The 19533-nt window shown below is 51.0% G+C and overlaps 1 protein-coding gene across 4 annotated transcripts in view; it reads left to right on the top strand.

Annotated features, from left to right (window-relative positions):
* The window catches only part of LOC106592529 (protein Jade-3), a 62044-nt gene that overhangs the window by 12353 nt on the left and 30158 nt on the right, over positions 1-19533 (top strand). For all 4 annotated transcript variants that reach the window (XM_045687223.1, XM_045687222.1, XM_045687225.1 and 1 more), the window contains 4 exons: positions 418-500; positions 4027-4184; positions 7958-8148; positions 14301-14512. In XM_045687223.1, the coding sequence (XP_045543179.1) occupies positions 418-500; positions 4027-4184; positions 7958-8148; positions 14301-14512 (644 nt within the window). The remainder of the gene's footprint in view (positions 1-417; positions 501-4026; positions 4185-7957; positions 8149-14300; positions 14513-19533) is intronic.

Raw genomic sequence — 19533 nt, forward strand, 5'->3', positions numbered from 1 at the left:
TGATAAATTAGCAATAATTTCTAAAACCTGTTTTTGATTTGTCATTATGGGGTAATGTGTGTAGATTGAGGGGGGGGGAACAAATGCATTTTAGAATATGACTGTAATGTAACAAAATTTGGAAAAAGTCAAAGGGTCTGAATAAGTGTTTGTTGCATGTTTTGCATTTTCATCTTGACAAAAGAAACAGGTCAGGCATGTACCACCAGGGTTGGCTCAAGTTGAAACGAAGCCAGTCAATTCAGGAAGTTTTAAAATGTTTGAAATAAATAGCTATTGAAAATAAAGGACTTTTTTTTTTTTCTCGATTGAATTGTAATTTTAGTTTACTTCCTGAATTGACTGCCTTCCTTTAGAGTTGAGCCCAACCCTGGCATGTAACGTCCTGTTCCTCTCTCAAACTCCCTTTTACTTCAGGTCCTTCCACCTCATTCTGCTCCTCCAACAAGTATGGAAGTAAACCTGGAACCCCCGCTCCCATGCCCAAGAAACCAGCAGAGGTACAGTATGAGAAGGACACCGTTTCCTGTCTATAGGCTGGTTATCTCTCAGGTTCTTCCTTAATGACAACTCAATAGGGCTCTGGTCAATAGTCTTGCACTGTTTAGGTAATAGGGTTAGGGTTAGAATGTCTCTGTCAGTCTGTTGATACCCTCTCTCCTCTCTCCCTAGGGTAGAATGTCTCTGTCAGCCTGTTGATACCCTCTCTCCTCTCTCCCTAGGGTAGAATGTCTCTGTCAGTCTGATACCCTCTCTCCCTAGGGTAGAATGTCTCTGTCAGTCTGATACCCTCTCTCCTCCCTCCCTAGGGTAGAATGTCTCTGTCAGCCTGTTGATACCCTCTCTCCTCTCTCCCTAGGGTAGAATGTCTCTGTCAGTCTGATACCCCCTCTCTCCTCTCTCCCTAGGGTAGAATGTCTCTGTCAGTCTGATACCCCCTCTCCTCTCTCCCTAGGGTAGAATGTCTCTGTCAGCCTGTTGATACCCTCTCTCCTCTCTCCCTAGGGTAGAATGTCTCTGTCAGCCTGTTGATACCCTCTCTCCTCTCTCCCTAGGGTAGAATGTCTCTGTCAGCCTGTTGATACCCTCTCTCCTCTCTCCCTAGGGTAGAATGTCTCTGTCAGCCTGTTGATACCCTCTCTCCCTAGGGTAGAATGTCTCTGTCAGTCTGATACCCCCTCTCCTCTCTCCCTAGGGTAGAATGTCTCTGTCAGCCTGTTGATACCCTCTCTCCCTAGGGTAGAATGTCTCTGTCAGTCTGATACCCCCTCTCCTCTCTCCCTAGGGTAGAATGTCTCTGTCAGTCTGTTGATACCCTCTCTCCTCTCTCCCTAGGGTAGAATGTCTCTGTCAGTCTGTTGATACCCTCTCTCCTCTCTCCCTAGGGTAGAATGTCTCTGTCAGTCTGATACCCCCTCTCTCCTCTCTCCCTAGGGTAGAATGTCTCTGTCAGCCTGTTGATACCCTCTCTCCTCTCTCCCTAGGGTAGAATGTCTCTGTCAGCCTGTTGATACCCTCTCTCCTCTCTCCCTAGGGTAGAATGTCTCTGTCAGCCTGTTGATACCCTCTCTCCTCTCTCCCTAGGGTAGAATGTCTCTGTCGTCTGATACCCTCTCTCCTCTCTCCCTAGGGTAGAATGTCTCTGTCAGCCTGTTGATACCCTCTCTCCTCTCTGCCTAGGGTAGAATGTCTCTGTCAGTCTGATACCCCCTCTCTCCTCTCTCCCTAGGGTAGAATGTCTCTGTCAGTCTGATACCCCCTCTCTCCTCTCTCCCTAGGGTAGAATGTCTCTGTCAGCCTGTTGATACCCTCTCCTCCCTCCCTAGGGTAGAATGTCTCTGTCAGTCTGATACCCCCTCTCCTCTCTCCCTAGGGTAGAATGTCTCTGTCAGCCTGTTGATACCCCTCTCTCCTCTCTCCCTAGGGTAGAATGTCTCTGTCAGTCTGATACCCCCTCTCTCCTCTCTCCCTAGGTTAGAATGTCTCTGTCAGCCTGTTGATACCCTCTCTCCTCTCTCCCTAGGGTAGAATGTCTCTGTCAGTCTGATACCCCCTCTCCTCTCTCCCTAGGGTAGAATGTCTCTGTCAGCCTGTTGATACCCCTCTCTCCTCTCTCCCTAGGGTAGAATGTCTCTGTCAGTCTGATACCCCCTCTCTCCTCTCTCCCTAGGGTAGAATGTCTCTGTCAGCCTGATACCCCCTCTCTCCTCTCTCCCTAGGGTAGAATGTCTCTGTCAGTCTGATACCCCCTCTCATCTCTCCCTAGGGTAGAATGTCTCTGTCAGTCTGTTGATACCCTCTCTCCTCTCTCCCTAGGGTAGAATGTCTCTGTCAGCCTGTTGATACCCTCTCTCCTCTCTCCCTAGGGTAGAATGTCTCTGTCAGTCTGTTGATACCCTCTCTCCTCTCTCCCTAGGGTAGAATGTCTCTGTCAGCCTGTTGATACCCTCTCTCCTCTCTCCCTAGGGTAGAATGTCTCTGTCAGTCTGTTGATACCCCCTCTCCTCTCTCCCTAGGGTAGAATGTCTCTGTCAGCCTGTTGATACCCTCTCTCCTCTCTGCCTAGGGTAGAATGTCTCTGTCAGTCTGATACCCCCTCTCTCCTCCCTCCCTAGGGTAGAATGTCTCTGTCAGTCTGTTGATACCCCCTCTCTCCTCTCTCCCTAGGGTAGAATGTCTCTGTCAGTCTGATACCCCCTCTCCTCTCTCCCTAGGTTAGAATGTCTCTGTCAGTCTGTTGATACCCTCTCTCCTCTCTCCCTAGGGTAGAATGTCTCTGTCAGCCTGTTGATACCCTCTCTCCTCTCTCCCTAGGGTAGAATGTCTCTGTCAGTCTGTTGATACCCTCTCTCCCTAGGGTAGAATGTCTCTGTCAGCCTGTTGATACCCCCTCTCCTCTCTCCCTAGGGTAGAATGTCTCTGTCAGTCTGATACCCCCTCTCTCCTCTCTCCCTAGGGTAGAATGTCTCTGTCAGTCTGATACCCCCTCTCTCCTCTCTCCCTAGGGTAGAATGTCTCTGTCAGTCTGTTGATACCCCCTCTCCTCTCTCCCTAGGGTAGAATGTCTCTGTCAGTCTGTTGATACCCTCTCTCCTCTCTCCCTCGGGTAGAATGTCTCTGTCAGCCTGTTGATACCCCCTCTCCTCTCTCCCTAGGGTAGAATGTCTCTGTCAGCCTGTTGATACCCCCTCTCCTCTCTCCCTAGGGTAGAATGTCTCTGTCAGCCTGTTGATACCCTCTCTCCTCTCTCCCTAGGGTAGAATGTCTCTGTCAGTCTGATACCCCCTCTCTCCTCTCTCCCTAGGGTAGAATGTCTCTGTCAGTCTGATACCCTCTCTCCTCTCTCCCTAGGGTAGAATGTCTCTGTCAGTCTGATACCCCCTCTCTCCTCTCTCCCTAGGGTAGGATGTCTCTGTCAGTCTGTTGATACCCTCTCTCCTCTCTCCCTAGGGTAGAATGTCTCTGTCAGTCTGATACCCCCTCTCTCCCTAGGGTAGAATGTCTCTGTCAGCCTGTTGATACCCCCTCTCTCCTCTCTCCCTAGGGTAGAATGTCTCTGTCAGTCTGATACCCCCTCTCCTCTCTCCCTAGGGTAGAATGTCTCTGTCAGTCTGTTGATACCCTCTCTCCTCTCTCCCTAGGTTAGAATGTCTCTGTCAGCCTGTTGATACCCTCTCTCCTCTCTCCCTAGGGTAGAATGTCTCTGTCAGCCTGTTGATACCCTCTCTCCTCTCTCCCTAGGGTAGAATGTCTCTGTCAGTCTGTTGATACCCTCTCTCCTCTCTCCCTAGGGTAGAATGTCTCTGTCAGCCTGTTGATACCCTCTCTCCTCTCTCCCTAGGGTAGAATGTCTCTGTCAGTCTGTTGATACCCTCTCTCCTCTCTCCCTAGGGTAGAATGTCTCTGTCAGTCTGATACCCTCTCCTCCCTCCCTAGGGTAGAATGTCTCTGTCAGTCTGATACCCTCTCCTCCCTCCCTAGGGTAGAATGTCTCTGTCAGTCTGATACCCTCTCCTCCCTCCCTAGGTGTTCAGGAAAGACCTGATCAGTGCCATGAAGCTTCCAGACTCTCACCATGTCTCCCCTGAAGACTATTACCTGCTGGGGGACACCTGGAGACAGGAGTGGGAAAAGGGGGTGCAGGTGCCAGCCTTCCCCGAAACCATCCCACACACCTCCATCAGGTAACCATCCCACGCGCCTCCATCAGGTAGCCATCCCACGCGCCTCCATCAGGTAGCCATCCCACGCGCCTCCATCAGGTAGCCATCCCACGCGCCTCCATCAGGTAGCCATCCCACGCGCCTCCATCAGGTAGCCATCCCACGCGCCTCCATCGGGTAGCCATCCCACGCGCTCCATCAGGTAGCCATCCCACGCGCCTCCATCAGGTAGCCATCCCACGCGCCTCCATCAGGTAGCCATCCCACGCGCCTCCATCAGGTAGCCATCCCACGCGCTCCATCGGGTAGCCATCCCACGCGCCTCCATCAGGTAGCCATCCCACGCGCCTCCATCGGGTAGCCATCCCACGCTCCTCCATCGGGTAGCCATCCCACGCTCCTCCATCAGGTAGCCATCCCCACGCGCCTCCATCGGGTAGCCATCCCACATGCCTCCATCGGGTAGCCATCCCCACGCGCCTCCATCGGGTAGCCATCCCACGCGCCTCCATCAGGTAGTCATCCCACGCGCCTCCATCAGGTAGCCATCCCACGCGCCTCCATCGGGTAGCCATCCCACACGCCTCCATCGGGTAGCCATCCCACGCGCCTCCATCGGGTAGCCATCCCACGCGCCTCCATCAGGTAGCCATCCCACGCGCCTCCATCAGGTAGCCATCCCACGCGCCTCCATCAGGTATCCATCCCACGCGCCTCCATCAGGTAGCCATCCCACACGCCTCCATCAGGTAGCCATCCCACACGCCTCCATCAGGTAGCCATCCCACGCGCCTCCATCAGGTAGCCATCCCACACGCCTCCATCAGGTAGCCATCCCACGCGCCTCCATCAGGTAGCCATCCCATGCGCCTCCATCAGGTAGCCATCCCACGCGCCTCCATCAGGTAGCCATCCCACGCGCCTCCATCGGGTAGCCATCCCACGCGCCTCCATCAGGTAGCCATCCCACGCGCCTCCATCAGGTAGCCATCCCACGCGCCTCCATCAGGTAGCCATCCCACGCGCCTCCATCAGGTAGCCATCCCACGCGCCTCCATCGGGTAGCCATCCCACGCGCCTCCATCAGGTAGCCATCCCACGCGCCTCCATCGGGTAGCCATCCCACGGTCCTCCATCGGGTAGCCATCCCACGCTCCTCCATCAGGTAGCCATCCCCACGCGCCTCCATCGGGTAGCCATCCCACATGCCTCCATCGGGTAGCCATCCCCACGCGCCTCCATCGGGTAGCCATCCCACGCGCCTACATCAGGTAGTCATCCCACGCGCCTCCATCGGGTAGCCATCCCCACGCGCCTCCATCGGGTAGCCATCCCACGCGCCTCCATCGGGTAGCCATCCCACGCGCCTCCATCGGGTAGCCATCCCACGCGCCTCCATCGGGTAGCCATCCCACGCTCCTCCATCAGGTAGCCATCCCACGCGCCGCCATCAGGTAGCCATCCCACGCGCCTCCATCAGGTAGCCATCCCACGCGCCTCCATCAGGTATCCATCCCACGCGCCTCCATCAGGTAGCCATCCCACGCGCCGCCATCAGGTAGCCATCCCACGCGCCTCCATCAGGTATCCATCCCACGCGCCTCCATCAGGTAGCCATCCCACGCGCCTCCATCAGGTAGCCATCCCACGCGCCTCCATCAGGTATCCATCCCACGCGCCTCCATCAGGTAGACATCACACGCGCCTCCATCAGGTAGCCATCCCACGCGCCTCCATCGGGTAGCCATCCCACGCGCCTCCATCGGGTAGCCATCCCACGCGCCTCCATCAGGTAGACATCACACGCGCCTCCATCAGGTAGCCATCCCACGCGCCTCCATCGGGTAGCCATCCCACGCGCCTCCATCGGGTAGCCATCCCACACGCCTCCATCAGGTAGCCATCCCACGCGCCTCCATCAGGTAGCCATCCCACGCGCCTCCATCAGGTAGCCATCCCACGCGCCTCCATCAGGTAGCCATCCCACGCGCCTGTCTCCTCCAGTCCGAACATAGACACTACAAAATGTTTCCCTTTTTGGTGCAGTGAGTAGCAGCACCAGAATCCACATTGTAAAAAATACAATCAAAAGGTCTCTAAACCAGGTGTGTGTGTGTGTGCGTGTGTGTGTGGTTATTTCCTTCTGCGGTGTGAGAGAGGAATTGGCCGATATGGATAGGGCTACATTGAAATGGTTCTTCCAGAAGAAATATGGAATGCATAACCATGGTAGCAGTTAAAAGGGAACAGTTTGTAGAGGATGGGGAAATGATTAGACTAAAGGTGAGGACACAACAGTTCACCTGAAACGAGACTGAATCCAAACATTACACTGTTGACTTCATGTGCATTTTACATTTACTGTACTTTTCACAGTATTTGTTGATAACGACATCTGAAAATACTCTTGGTACATTCAGTAACATGAACATTAGTGGAAGGTGCAACATAAGACTAAAACATGTTAAAGGTTTGAGTGAGAGGTGTAACTGGTGTAGTGACCACACCTCTCCAGACTGGGGGTTACAGTGAGAGGTGTAACTGGTGTAGTGACCACACCTCTCCAGACTGGGGGTTACAGTGAGAGGTGTAACTGGTGTAGTGACCACACCTCTCCAGACTGGGGGTTACAGTGAGAGGTGTAACTGGTGTAGTGACCACACCTCTCCAGACTGGGGGTTACAGTGAGAGGTGTAACTGGTGTAGTGACCACACCTCTCCAGACTGGGGGTTACAGTGAGAGGTGTAACTGGTGTAGTGACCACACCTCTCCAGACTGGGGGTTACAGTGAGAGGTGTAACTGGTGTAGTGACCACACCTCTCCAGACTGGGGGTTACAGTGAGAGGTGTAACTGGTGTAGTGACCACACCTCTCCAGACTGGGGGTTACAGTGAGAGGTGTAACTGGTGTAGTGACCACACCTCTCCAGACTGGGGGTTACAGTGAGAGGTGTAACTGGTGTAGTGACCACACCTCTCCAGACTGGGGGTTACTGTGAGAGGTGTAACTGGTGTAGTGACCACACCTCTCCAGACTGGGGGTTACAGTGAGAGGTGTAACTGGTGTAGTGACCACACCTCTCCAGACTGGGGGTTACAGTGAGAGGTGTAACTGGTGTAGTGACCACACCTCTCCAGACTGGGGGTTACAGTGAGAGGTGTAACTGGTGTAGTGACCACACCTCTCCAGACTGTGCACAGTTCGTAAGTAATTTCGATGCACTTTTATGATTAAGCCCTGGCGAGGCCAGGGGACGACGCCGTGTCGTCCTGTTCAGGACAGGGGACGACGCCGTGTCGTCCTGTAACTGTACATCAAACATAGTGATCATAAACGTTGACACTGTATATGATAGGAGTTTTATAATGTTTGGTTTGCTTGTTTGACATCAAAGCGGTATTTATTATAATCCTCAACGTCTCGTCTTTTCAAAATACGTAGAGTCCTCGTAATTTACAGCAATTCCCTCACTCAGACAAAGTGTGCAAAAGTTGCCCAAATAGCAGGAGGGATGAGGGAACTTCTTGTGCTCAAGTTCAGAACAGCTGTCAGTCAAAACCCATACAGAGCTGTGAAGCACAAAGCCTGAGTTCTGACGTCATGTATAGCATAGCATGTTACTGTACAGCCACCACGGTCCGATTTAGGTGCTTCTCAGTGTCCAGGTCTGCCATACTCAACCTGTATATGGGTATGACTGTAGAGGGTTACTGGTTCTCTGTTTGTCTGGGTACTGGACGACTTCCCAAACTGCCAGTGATTCCTTACAATTGTTTGCATTTGTGTCTGTAGGAACATAGCGGAGAAGCCTAAGGAGGTGGTGTTCACCCTACAGAAGAGGTATATCCAGTGCTGGAGTCAGACCTCTACAGAGACGGGTTACGTTAACATCAAGGAGCTGGCTGAGGCCATGTGTTCTTATGACCTGGATAACATGGACCTCTACTGGCTGCAGGCACTCAACGCTGAGCTGGAACACATGGGTAAGGACTCAACGCTGAGCTAGAACACATGGGTAAGGACTCAACGCTGAGCTAGAACACATGGGTAAGGAACTCAACGCTGAGCAGGGAGACATGGGTAAGGACTCAACGCTGAGCTAGAACACATGGGTAAGGACTCACACTGAGCTAGGACACATGGGTAAGGACTCAACACTGAGCTAGGACACATGGGTAAGGACTCACACTGAGCTAGGACACATGGGTAAGGACTCAACACGGAGCTAGGACACATGGGTAAGGACTCAACGCGGAGCTAGGACACATGGGTAAGGACTCAACGCTGAGCTAGAACACATGGGTAAGGACTCAACACTGAGCTAGGATACATGGGTAAGGGACTCAACACTGAGCTAGGACACATGGGTAAGGACTCAACGCTGAGCTAGGACACATGGGTAAGGACTCAACGCTGAGCTGGGACACATGGGTAAGGACTCAACACTGAGCTAGGACACATGGGTAAGGACTCAACACTGAGCTAGGACACATGGGTAAGGACTCAACGCTGAGCTAGGACACATGGGTAAGGACTCAACGCGGAGCTAGGACACATGGGTAAGGACTCAACGCTGAGCTAGAACACATGGGTAAGGACTCAACACTGAGCTAGGATACATGGGTAAGGGACTCAACACTGAGCTAGGACACATGGGTAAGGACTCAACGCTGAGCTAGGACACATGGGTAAGGACTCAACGCTGAGCTGGGACACATGGGTAAGGACTCAACACTGAGCTAGGACACATGGGTAAGGACTCAACACTGACCTAGGACACATGGGTAAGGACTCAACGCTGAGCTAGGACACATGGGTAAGGACTCAACGCTGAGCTAGAACACATGGGTAAGGACTCAACACTGAGCTAGGACACATGGGTAAGGGACTCAACACTGAGCTAGGACACATGGGTAAGGACTCAACGCTGAGCTAGGACACATGGGTAAGGACTCAACGCTGAGCTGGGACACATGGGTAAGGACTCAACACAGAGCTAGGACACATGGGTAAGGACTCAACACTGAGCTAGGACACATGGGCGAGGAACACAGCGCTGAGCTAGGAAACATGGGTAAGGACTCAACACTGGGCTGGAACACATGGGTAAGGACTCAACGCTGAGCTAGAACACATGGGTAAGGACTCAACACTGAGCTAGGACACATGGGTAAGGGACTCAACACTGAGCTAGGACACATGGGTAAGGACTCAACGCTGAGCTAGGACACATGGGTAAGGACTCAACACTGAGCTAGGACACATGGGTAAGGGACTCAACGCGGAGCTAGGACACATGGGTAAGGACTCAACGCTGAGCTAGGACACATGGGTAAGGACTCAACGCTGAGCTAGAACACATGGGTAAGGACTCAACACTGAGCTAGGACACATGGGTAAGGGACTCAACGCTGAGCTAGGACACATGGGTAAGGACTCAACGCTGAGCTGGGACACATGGGTAAGGACTCAACACTGAGCTAGGACACATGGGTAAGGAACACAATGCTGAGCTAGGAAACATGGGTAAGGAACACAGCGCTGAGCTTGGAAACATGGGTAAGGAACACAACGCTGAGCTAGGAAACATGGGTAAGGAACACAGCGCTGAGCTTGGAAACATGGGTAAGGAACACAACGCTGAGCTAGGAAACATGGGTAAGGAACACAGCGCTGAGCTTGGAAACATGGGTAAGGAACACAACGCTGAGCTAGGAAACATGGGTAAGGAACACATCCACATACTTGCGTAGGTTCGGTTTGCTCCAAGCAGAACTCTGCTAGGCGACGCCAATGTCTGTGTTCGCATACTCCCTTAAAAGACCTTCTCTTGAAAAACAAGACAAAAAGTGGGAATATTACTGTTTGTCCCTCTTGAGATGCTGTAGCAACAACACAGCCAATATACTACTTCCTCAATAGTCCAGATGAATCTAAGATGAAGACATCTGTAACGAAGACATCTGTAACGAACTTGGACTTTTTTGTGGAGGAGGTCATATTCATTCTATTTTACATTAAAGATATTTGGTCCCGTATCTGGTGCAGTGTTTGGTCCAGTATCTGGTCCAGTGTTTGGTCCAGTATCTGGTCCAGTGTCTGGTCCAGTGTTTGGTCCAGTGTTTGGTCCAGTATCTGGTCCAGTGTTTGGTCCAGTGTTTGGTCCAGTGTTTGGTCCAGTGTTTGGTCCAGTATCTGGTCCAGTATCTGGTCCAGTGTTTGGTCCAGTATCTGGTCCAGTATCTGGTCCAGTATCTGGTCTAGTGTTTGGTCTAGTGTTTGGTCCAGTATCTGGTCCAGTGTTTGGTCCAGTGTTTGGTCCAGTGTTTGGTCCAGTATCTGGTCCAGTATTTGGTCCAGTATCTGGTCCAGTGTTTGGTCCAGTGTCTGGTCCAGTGTTTGGTCCAGTGTTTGGTCCAGTATCTTGTCCAGTGTTTGGTCCAGTGTTTGGTCCAGTGTTTGGTCCAGTATCTGGTCCAGTATCTGGTCCAGTGTTTGGTCCAGTATCTGGTCCAGTGTTTGGTCCAGTATCTGGTCCAGTGTCTGGTCCAGTGTCTGGTCCAGTGTTTGGTCCAGTATCTGGTCCAGTGTCTGGTCCAGTGTTTGGTCCAGTATCTGGTCCAGTGTTTGGTCCAGTATCTGGTCCAGTGTTTGGTCCAGTGTCTGGTCCAGTGTTTGGTCCAGTGTTTGGTCCAGTATCTGGTCCAGTGTCTGGTCCAGTGTTTGGTCCAGTGTCTGGTCCAGTATCTGGTCCAGTATCTGGTCCAGTGTTTGGTCCAGTGTTTGGTCCAGTATCTGGTCCAGTATCTGGTCCAGTGTTTGGTCCAGTGTTTGGTGCAGTATCTGGTCCAGTATCTGGTCCAGTATCTGGTCCAGTGTCTGGTCCAGTATCTGGTCCAGTGTTTGGTCCAGTATCTGGTCCAGTGTCTGGTCCAGTATTTGGTCCAGTGTTTGGTCCAGTATCTGGTCCAGTATCTGGTCCAGTGTTTGGTCCAGTATCTGGTCCAGTATTTGGTCCAGTATCTGGTCCAGTGTTTGGTCCAGTATCTGGTCCAGTGTCTGGTCCAGTATTTGGTCCAGTGTTTGGTCCAGTATCTGGTCCAGTATTTGGTCCAGTGTCTGGTCCAGTGTCTGGTCCAGTGTTTGGTCCAGTGTCTGGTCCAGTGTTTGGTCCAGTGTTTGGTCCAGTGTTTGGTCCAGTGTTTGGTCCAGTGTTTGGTCCAGTGTCTGGTCCAGTGTTTGGTCCAGTGTCTGGTCCAGTGTCTGGTCCAGTATCTGGTCCAGTATCTGGTCCAGTATTTCTCAAGTAAAAACTAGTAGTTGCTTGTTGAATGACGACAACCAACGAACTGAAGAAACCCATCCATAGTGCCCACTCCTACTAGGAATAGGACTGTTGACCAATCACAGACAAGGGGCGTAGACTTCAGCTACCAAAATTCAACTTGCCTCAAGAAAGAAATGTGTGTGTTCAAACAGGCGTAAAAAAAGAACCGCGGAACACCAAAACTAAAACTGGGAAGCAGGGGACAGTCTTCACACCTCCACCTTCCAGGGGACAGGCTTCACACCTCCATCTTCCAGGGGACAGGCTTCACACCTCCAGCTTCCAGGGTACAGGCTTCACACCTCCACCTTCCAGGGGACAGGCTTCACACCTCCGCCTTCCAGGGTACAGGCTTCACACCTCCATCTTCCAGGGTACAGGCTTCACACCTCCACCTTCCAGGGGACAGTCTTCACACCTCCACCTTCCAGGGGACAGGCTTCACACCTCCACCTTCCAGGGGACAGGCTTCACACCTCCACCTTCCAGGGTACAGGCTTCACACCTCCACTTTCCAGGGGACAGGCTTCACACCTCCGCCTTCCAGGGGACAGGCTTCACACCTCCACCTTCCAGGGTACAGGCTTCACACCTCCGCCTTCCAGTGGACAGGCTTCACACCTCCGCCTTCCAGGGGACAGGCTTCACACCTCCACCTTCCAGGGGACAGGCTTCACACCTCCATCTTCCAGGGTACAGGCTTCACACCTCCACCTTCCAGGGGACAGGCTTCACACCTCCGACTTCCAGGGGACAGGCTTCACACCTCCACCTTCCAGGGGACAGGCTTCACACCTCCACCTTCCAGGGTACAGGCTTCACACCTCAACCTTCCAGGGGACAGGCTTCACACCTCCATCTTCCAGGGTACAGGCTTCACACCTCCATCTTCCAGGGTACAGGCTTCACACCTCCATCTTCCAGGGGACAGGCTTCACACCTCCACCTTCCAGGGTACAGGCTTCACACCTCCACCTTCCAGGGTACAGGCTTCACAGCACCGCCTTCCAGGGGACAGGCTTCACACCTCCACCTTCCAGGGGACAGGCTTCACACCTCCACCTTCCAGGGTACAGGCTTCACAGCACCGCCTTCCAGGGGACAGGCTTCACACCTCCACCTTCCAGGGGACAGGCTTCACACCTCCACCTTCCAGGGGACAGGCTTCACACCTCCACCTTCCAGGGGACAGGCTTCACACCTCCACCTTCCAGGGTACAGGCTTCACACCTCCACCTTCCAGGGGACAGGCTTCACACCTCCACCTTCCAGGGGACAGGCTTCACACCTCCACCTTCCAGGGGACAGGCTTCACACCTCCATCTTCCAGGGGACAGGCTTGAGTAAGGCTCTGCCCAGATTGGCGAATCTTGATCACGTAAGGAGTGGTTATTTGGAGTACAAGGTGATTTGTACATCAATGATTCAGAGCCCTGTTCAGGCCCATGTTCTGCTCAGGCCCATGTTCTGCTCAGGCCCATGTTCTGCTCAAGCCCATGTTCTGCTCAGGCCCATGTTCTGCTCAAGCCCATGTTCTGCTCAGGCCCATGTTCTGCTCAAGCCCATGTTCTGCTCAGGCCCATGTTCTGCTCAAGCCCATGTTCTGCTCAGGCCCATGTTCTGCTCAAGCCCATGTTCTACTCAGGCCCATGTTCTGCTCAAGCCCATGTTCTGCTCAGGCCCATGTTCTGCTCAAGCCCATGTTCTGCTCAGGCCCATGTTCTACTCAGGCCCATGTTCTGCTCAAGCCCATGTTCTGCTCAGGCCCATGTTCTGCTCAGGCCCATGTTCTGCTCAGGCCCATGTTCTGCTCAGTATCTTATGAGGCTTTGTGGAGAACAGAGGAATGTGGCTATGGGCAGTTGGAGCTCTACCAACATTGTCCTCACTGTCGTTGTGTGTTGTCTCTCACGGGAGGGTCCCGGAGACGAGCCAACTGTTATTCTGTCTCTCACGGGAGGCTCCCGGAGACGAGCCAACTGTTATTCTGTCTCTCACGGGAGGGTCCCGGAGACGAGCCAACTGTTATTCTGTCTCTCACGGGAGGGTCCAGGAGACGAGCCAACTGTTATTCTGTCTCTCACGGGAGGGTCCCGGAGACGAGCCAACTGTTATTCTGTCTCTCACGGGAGGCTCCCGGAGACGAGCCAACTGTTATTCTGTCTCTCACGGGAGGGTCCCGGAGACGAGCCAACTGTTATTCTGTCTCTCACGGGAGGGTCCAGGAGACGAGCCAACTGTTATTCTGTCTCTCACGGGAGGGTCCCGGAGACGAGCCAACTGTTATTCTGTCTCTCACGGGAGGGTCCCGGAGACGAGCCAACTGTTATTCTGTCTCTCACGGGAGGGTCCCGGAGACGAGCCAACTGTTATTCTGTCTCTCACGGGAGGGTCCCGGAGACGAGCCAACTGTTATTCTGTCTCTCACGGGAGGGTCCCGGAGACGAGCCAACTGTTATTCCTTCTCTCACGGGAGGGTCCCGGAGACGAGCCAACTGTTATTCTGTCTCTCACGGGAGGGTCCCGGAGACGAGCCAACTGTTATTCTGTCTCTCACGGGAGGGTCCCGGAGACGAGCCAACTGTTATTCCTTCTCTCACGGGAGGGTCCCGGAGACGAGCCAACTGTTATTCTGTCTCTCACGGGAGGGTCCCGGAGACGAGCCAAGTGTTATTCTGTCTCTCACGGGAGGGTCCCGGAGACGAGCCAGCTGTTATTCTGTCTCTCACGGGAGGGTCCCGGAGACGAGCCAGCTGTTATTCTGTCTCTGACTAAAGGTTTGTCTCTCTGTGTTACGTCATACCCCAGGGGAGGGGCCTGTAGACGAGCTGACAATGGAGCGCACCATGGAGGCGTTGGAGCGTCATTGCCATGACAACATGAACCACGCCATCGACACGGTAGAAGGGCTGGGCATCGAGTACGACGAGGACGTCATCTGTGACGTGTGTCGCTCCCCCGACAGCGAGGAGGGCAACGACATGGTCTTCTGTGACAAATGTAACATCTGTGTTCACCAGGTAGGAACCTGATCACTATAGAAATGTAACACCTGTGTTCACCAGGTAGGATCCTGATAACTATAGAAATGTAACACCTGTGTTCACCAGGTAGGAACCTGATAACTATAGAAATGTAACACCTGTGTTCACCAGGTAGGAACCTGATAACTATAGAAATGTAACACCTGTGTTCACCAGGTAGGAACCTGATAACTATAGAAATGTAACACCTGTGTTCACCAGGTAGGAACCTGATAACTATAGAAATGTAACACCTGTGTTCACCAGGTAGGAACCTGATAACTATAGAAATGTAACACCTGTGTTCACCAGGTAGGAACCTGATAACTATAGAAATGTAACACCTGTGTTCACCAGGTAGGAACCTGATAACTATAGAAATGTAACACCTGTGTTCACCAGGTAGGAACCTGATAACTATAGAAATGTAACACCTGTGTTCACCAGGTAGGAACCTGATAACTATAGAAATAGTTATATTGAACTGGGTGAATATGAATGACAGTATCCTAAACCCATCACTGTTACATTGAACTGGGTGAATATGAATGACAGTAACCTAAACCTATCGATGTTACATTGACCTGGGTGAATATGAATGACAGTAACCTAAACCCATCACTGTTACATTGAGATGGGTGAATATGAAGGACAGTATCCTAAACCCATCACTGTTACATTGAACTGGGTGAATATGAAGGACAGTATCCTAAACCCATCACTGTTACATTGAACTGGGTGAATATGAAGGACAGTATCCTAAACCCATCACTGTTACATTGAACTGGGTGAATATGAAGGACAGTATCCTAAACCCATCACTGTTACATTGAACTGGGTGAAGGACAGTATCCTAAACCCATCATTGTTACATTGAACTGGGTGAATATGAAGGACAGTATCCTAAACCCATCACTGTTACATTGAACTGGGTGAATATGAAGGACAGTATCCTAAACCCATCACTGTTACATTGAACTGGGTGAATATGAAGGACAGTATCCTAAACCCATCACTGTTACATTGAACTGGGTGAATATGAAGGACAGTATCCTAAACCCATCACTGTTACATTGAACTGGGTGAATATGAAGGACAGTATCCTAAACCCATCACTGTTACATTGAACTGGGTGAATATGAAGGACAGTATCCTGAACCCATCCATGTTATATTGAACTGGGTGAATATGAAGGACAGTAACCTAAACCCATCACTGTTACATTGAACTGGGTGAATATGAAGGACAGTAACCTAAACCCATCACTGTTACATTGAACTGGGTGAATATGAATGACAGTATCCTAAACCCATCACTGTTACATTGAACTGGGTGAATATGAAGGACAGTATCCTAAACCCATCACTGTTACATTGAACTGGGTGAATATGAATGACAGTATCCAAAACCCATCACTATTACATTGAACTGGGTGAATATGAATGACAGTATCCAAAACCCATCACTATTACATTGAACTGGGTGAATATGAATGACAGTATCCTAAACCATCACTGTTACATTGAACTGGGTGAAGGACAGTATCCTAAACCCATCACTGTTACATTGAACTGGGTGAAGGACAGTATCCTAAACCCATCACTGTTACATTGAACTGGGTGAATATGAATGACAGTATCCTAAACCCATCACTGTTACATTGAACTGGGTGAATATGAAGGACAGTATCCTAAACCCATCACTGTTACATTGAACTGGGTGAATATGAATGACAGTATCCTAAACCCATCACTGTTACATTGAACTGGGTGAATATGAAGGACAGTATCCTAAACCCATCACTGTTACATTGAACTGGGTGAATATGATTGACCAGTAATAGTAATAGAAATAAGGCCGTGTTCATGAAAAAAATAATATTAATTGTCCTCCCTCATCATAAACGTCACCGACCGACAGTGAATTAAATATACATTTACATTTTACATTTTAGTCATTTAGCAGACGCTCTTTATCCAGAGCGACTTACAGTAGTGAATGCATACATTTCATACATTTTTTTTTTCTCCCCGTACTGGTCCCCCGTGGGAATCGAACCCACAACCCTGGCGTTGGAAACACCATGCTCTACCAACTGAGCCACACATGCAACAATTTTGGAGATTTTACTGAGTTACAGTTAAAATAATGAAATCAGTCAATGGAAATACATTCGTTAGACCCTAATCTATGGATTTCATATCTGTTAGTCACGGATGCCTTTAAAAAAATGGCGTGGATCAGAAAACCAATCAGTATCTGGTGTGACTAATTAACATAAACACATTTAGCATCTCCTGGCTTCCACACAAGCCATTTTAAAAAGTATAATAAATCCATGTAATATAGTCTACACCGTCACAACAAATCCATTATTTATTTTAGACAGGTCTAAAGAAACATATGAAGAAAATGTAGTCTATTTCAGAAGAACAGAATAGCATCCTCTGAGTTGTCCTTATGTTAGGTCCTGATGTGGCTGTGGGCTACACTTGTTCATTTAGCAGGTCCTGATGTGGCTGTGGGCTACACTAGTTCATTTAGCAGGTCCTGATGTGGCTGTGCCATATGGCTGTGGGCTACACTAGTTCATTTAGCAGGTCCTGATGTGGCTGTGGGCTACACTAGTTCATTTAGCAGGTCCTGATGTGGCTGTGGGCGACACTAGTTCATTTAGCAGGTCCTGATGTGGCTGTGGACTACACTAGTTCATTTAGCAGGTCCTGATGTGGCTGTGGGCTACACTAGTTCATTTAGCAGGTCCTGATATGGCTGTGGGGCTACACTAGTTCATTTAGCAGGTCCTGATGTGGCTGTGGACTACACTAGTTCATTTAGCAGGTCCTGGTGTGGCTGTGGGGCGACACTAGTTCATTTAGCAGGTCCTGATGTGGCTGTGGGCTACAATAGTTCATTTAGCAGGTCCTGATGTGGCTGTGGGCTACACTAGTTCATTTAGTAGGTCCTGATGTGGCTGTGGGGCGACACTAGATCATTTAGCAGGTCCTGATGTGGCTGTGGGCTACACTAGTTCATTTAGCAGGTCCTGATGTGGCTGTGGGCGACACTAGTTCATTTAGCAGGTCCTGATGTGGCTGTGGGCTACACTAGTTCATTTAGCAGGTCCTGATGTGGCTGTGGGCTACACTTGTTCATTTAGCAGGTCCTGATGTGGCTGTGGGCTACACTAGTTCATTTAGCAGGTCCTGATCTGGCTGTGGACTACACTTGTTCATTTAGCAGGTCCTGATGTGGCTGTGGGCTACACTAGTTCATTTAGCAGGTCCTGATGTGGCTGTGGGCGACACTAGTTCATTTAGCAGGTCCTGATGTGGCTGTGGGGCTACACTAGTTCATTTAGCAGGTCCTGATGTGGCTGTGGACTACACTAGTTCATTTAGCAGGTCCTGGTGTGGCTGTGGGGCGACACTAGTTTGTTTAGCAGGTCCTGATGTGGCTGTGGGCTACACTAGTTCATTTAGCAGGTCCTGATGTGGCTGTGGGCTACACTAGTTCATTTAGTAGGTCCTGATGTGGCTGTGGGGCGACACTAGTTCATTTAGCAGGTCCTGATGTGGCTGTGAGCTACACTAGTTCATTTAGCAGGTCCTGATGTGGCTGTGGGGCTACACTAGTTCATTTAGCAGGTCCTGATGTGGGTGTGGGGCGACACTAGTTCATTTAGCAGGTCCTGATGTGGCTGTGGGCTACACTAGTTCATTTAGCAGGTCCTGATGTGGCTGTGGGCTACACTAGTTCATTTAGCAGGTCCTGATGTGGCTGTGGGTGACACTAGTTCATTTAGCAGGTCCTGATGTGGCTGTGGGCTACACTAGTTCATTTAGCAGGTCCTGATGTGGCTGTGGGGCTACACTAGTTCATTTAGCAGGTCCTGATGTGGCTGTGGGCTACACTAGTTCATTTAGCAGGTCCTGATGTGGCTGTGCCATATGGCTGTGGGCTACACTAGTTAATTTAGCAGGTCCTGATGTGGCTGTGGGCTACACTAGTTCATTTAGCAGGTCCTGATGTGGCTGTGGGCTACACTAGTTCATTTAGCAGGTCCTGATGTGGCTGTGGGGCGACACTAGTTCATTTAGCAGGTCCTGATGTGGCTGTGAGGCGACACTAGTTCATTTAGCAGGTCCTGATGTGGCTGTGGACTACACTAGTTCATTTAGCAGGTCCTGATGTGGCTGTGGGGCGACACTAGTTCATTTAGCAGGTCCTGATGTGGCTGTGGGCGACACTAGTTCATTTAGCAGGTCCTGATGTGGCTGTGGGGCGACACTAGTTCATTTAGCAGGTCCTGATGTGGCTGTGGGGCGACACTAGTTCATTTAGCAGGTCCTGATGTGTCTCTGTGCTACACTAGTTCATATTGCAAGTCCTGATGTGGCTGTGGGCTACACTAGTTCATTTAGCAGGTCCTGGTGTGGCTGTGGGGCTACACTAGTTCATTTAGCAGGTCCTGATGTGGCTGTGGGCTACACTAGTTCATTTAGCAGGTCCTGATGTGGCTGTGGGCTACACTAGTTCATTTAGCAGGTCCTGATGTGGCTGTGGACTACACTAGTTAATTTAGCAGGTCCTGATGTGGCTCTGGGGCGACACTAGTTCATTTAGCAGGTCCTGATGTGGCTGTGGGCTACACTAGTTCATTTAGTAGGTCCTGATGTGGCTGTGGGGCTACACTAGTTCATTTAGCAGGTCCTGATGTGGCTGTGAGCGACACTAGTTCATTTAGCAGGTCCTGATGTGGCTGTGGGCTACACTAGTTCATTTAGCAGGTCCTGATGTGTCTTTGGGGCTACACTAGTTCATTTAGCAGGTCCTGATGTGGCTGTGGGCTACACTAGTTCATTTAGCAGGTCCTGATGTGGCTGTGGGCTACACTAGTTCATTTAGCAGGTCCTGATGTGGCTGTGGACTACACTAGTTAATTTAGCAGGTCCTGATGTGGCTCTGGGGCGACACTAGTTCATTTAGCAGGTCCTGATGTGGCTGTGAGCGACACT

This window comes from Salmo salar, chromosome ssa10 (assembly GCF_905237065.1).
Source record: "Salmo salar chromosome ssa10, Ssal_v3.1, whole genome shotgun sequence".
Lineage (NCBI taxonomy): Eukaryota > Metazoa > Chordata > Actinopteri > Salmoniformes > Salmonidae > Salmo > Salmo salar.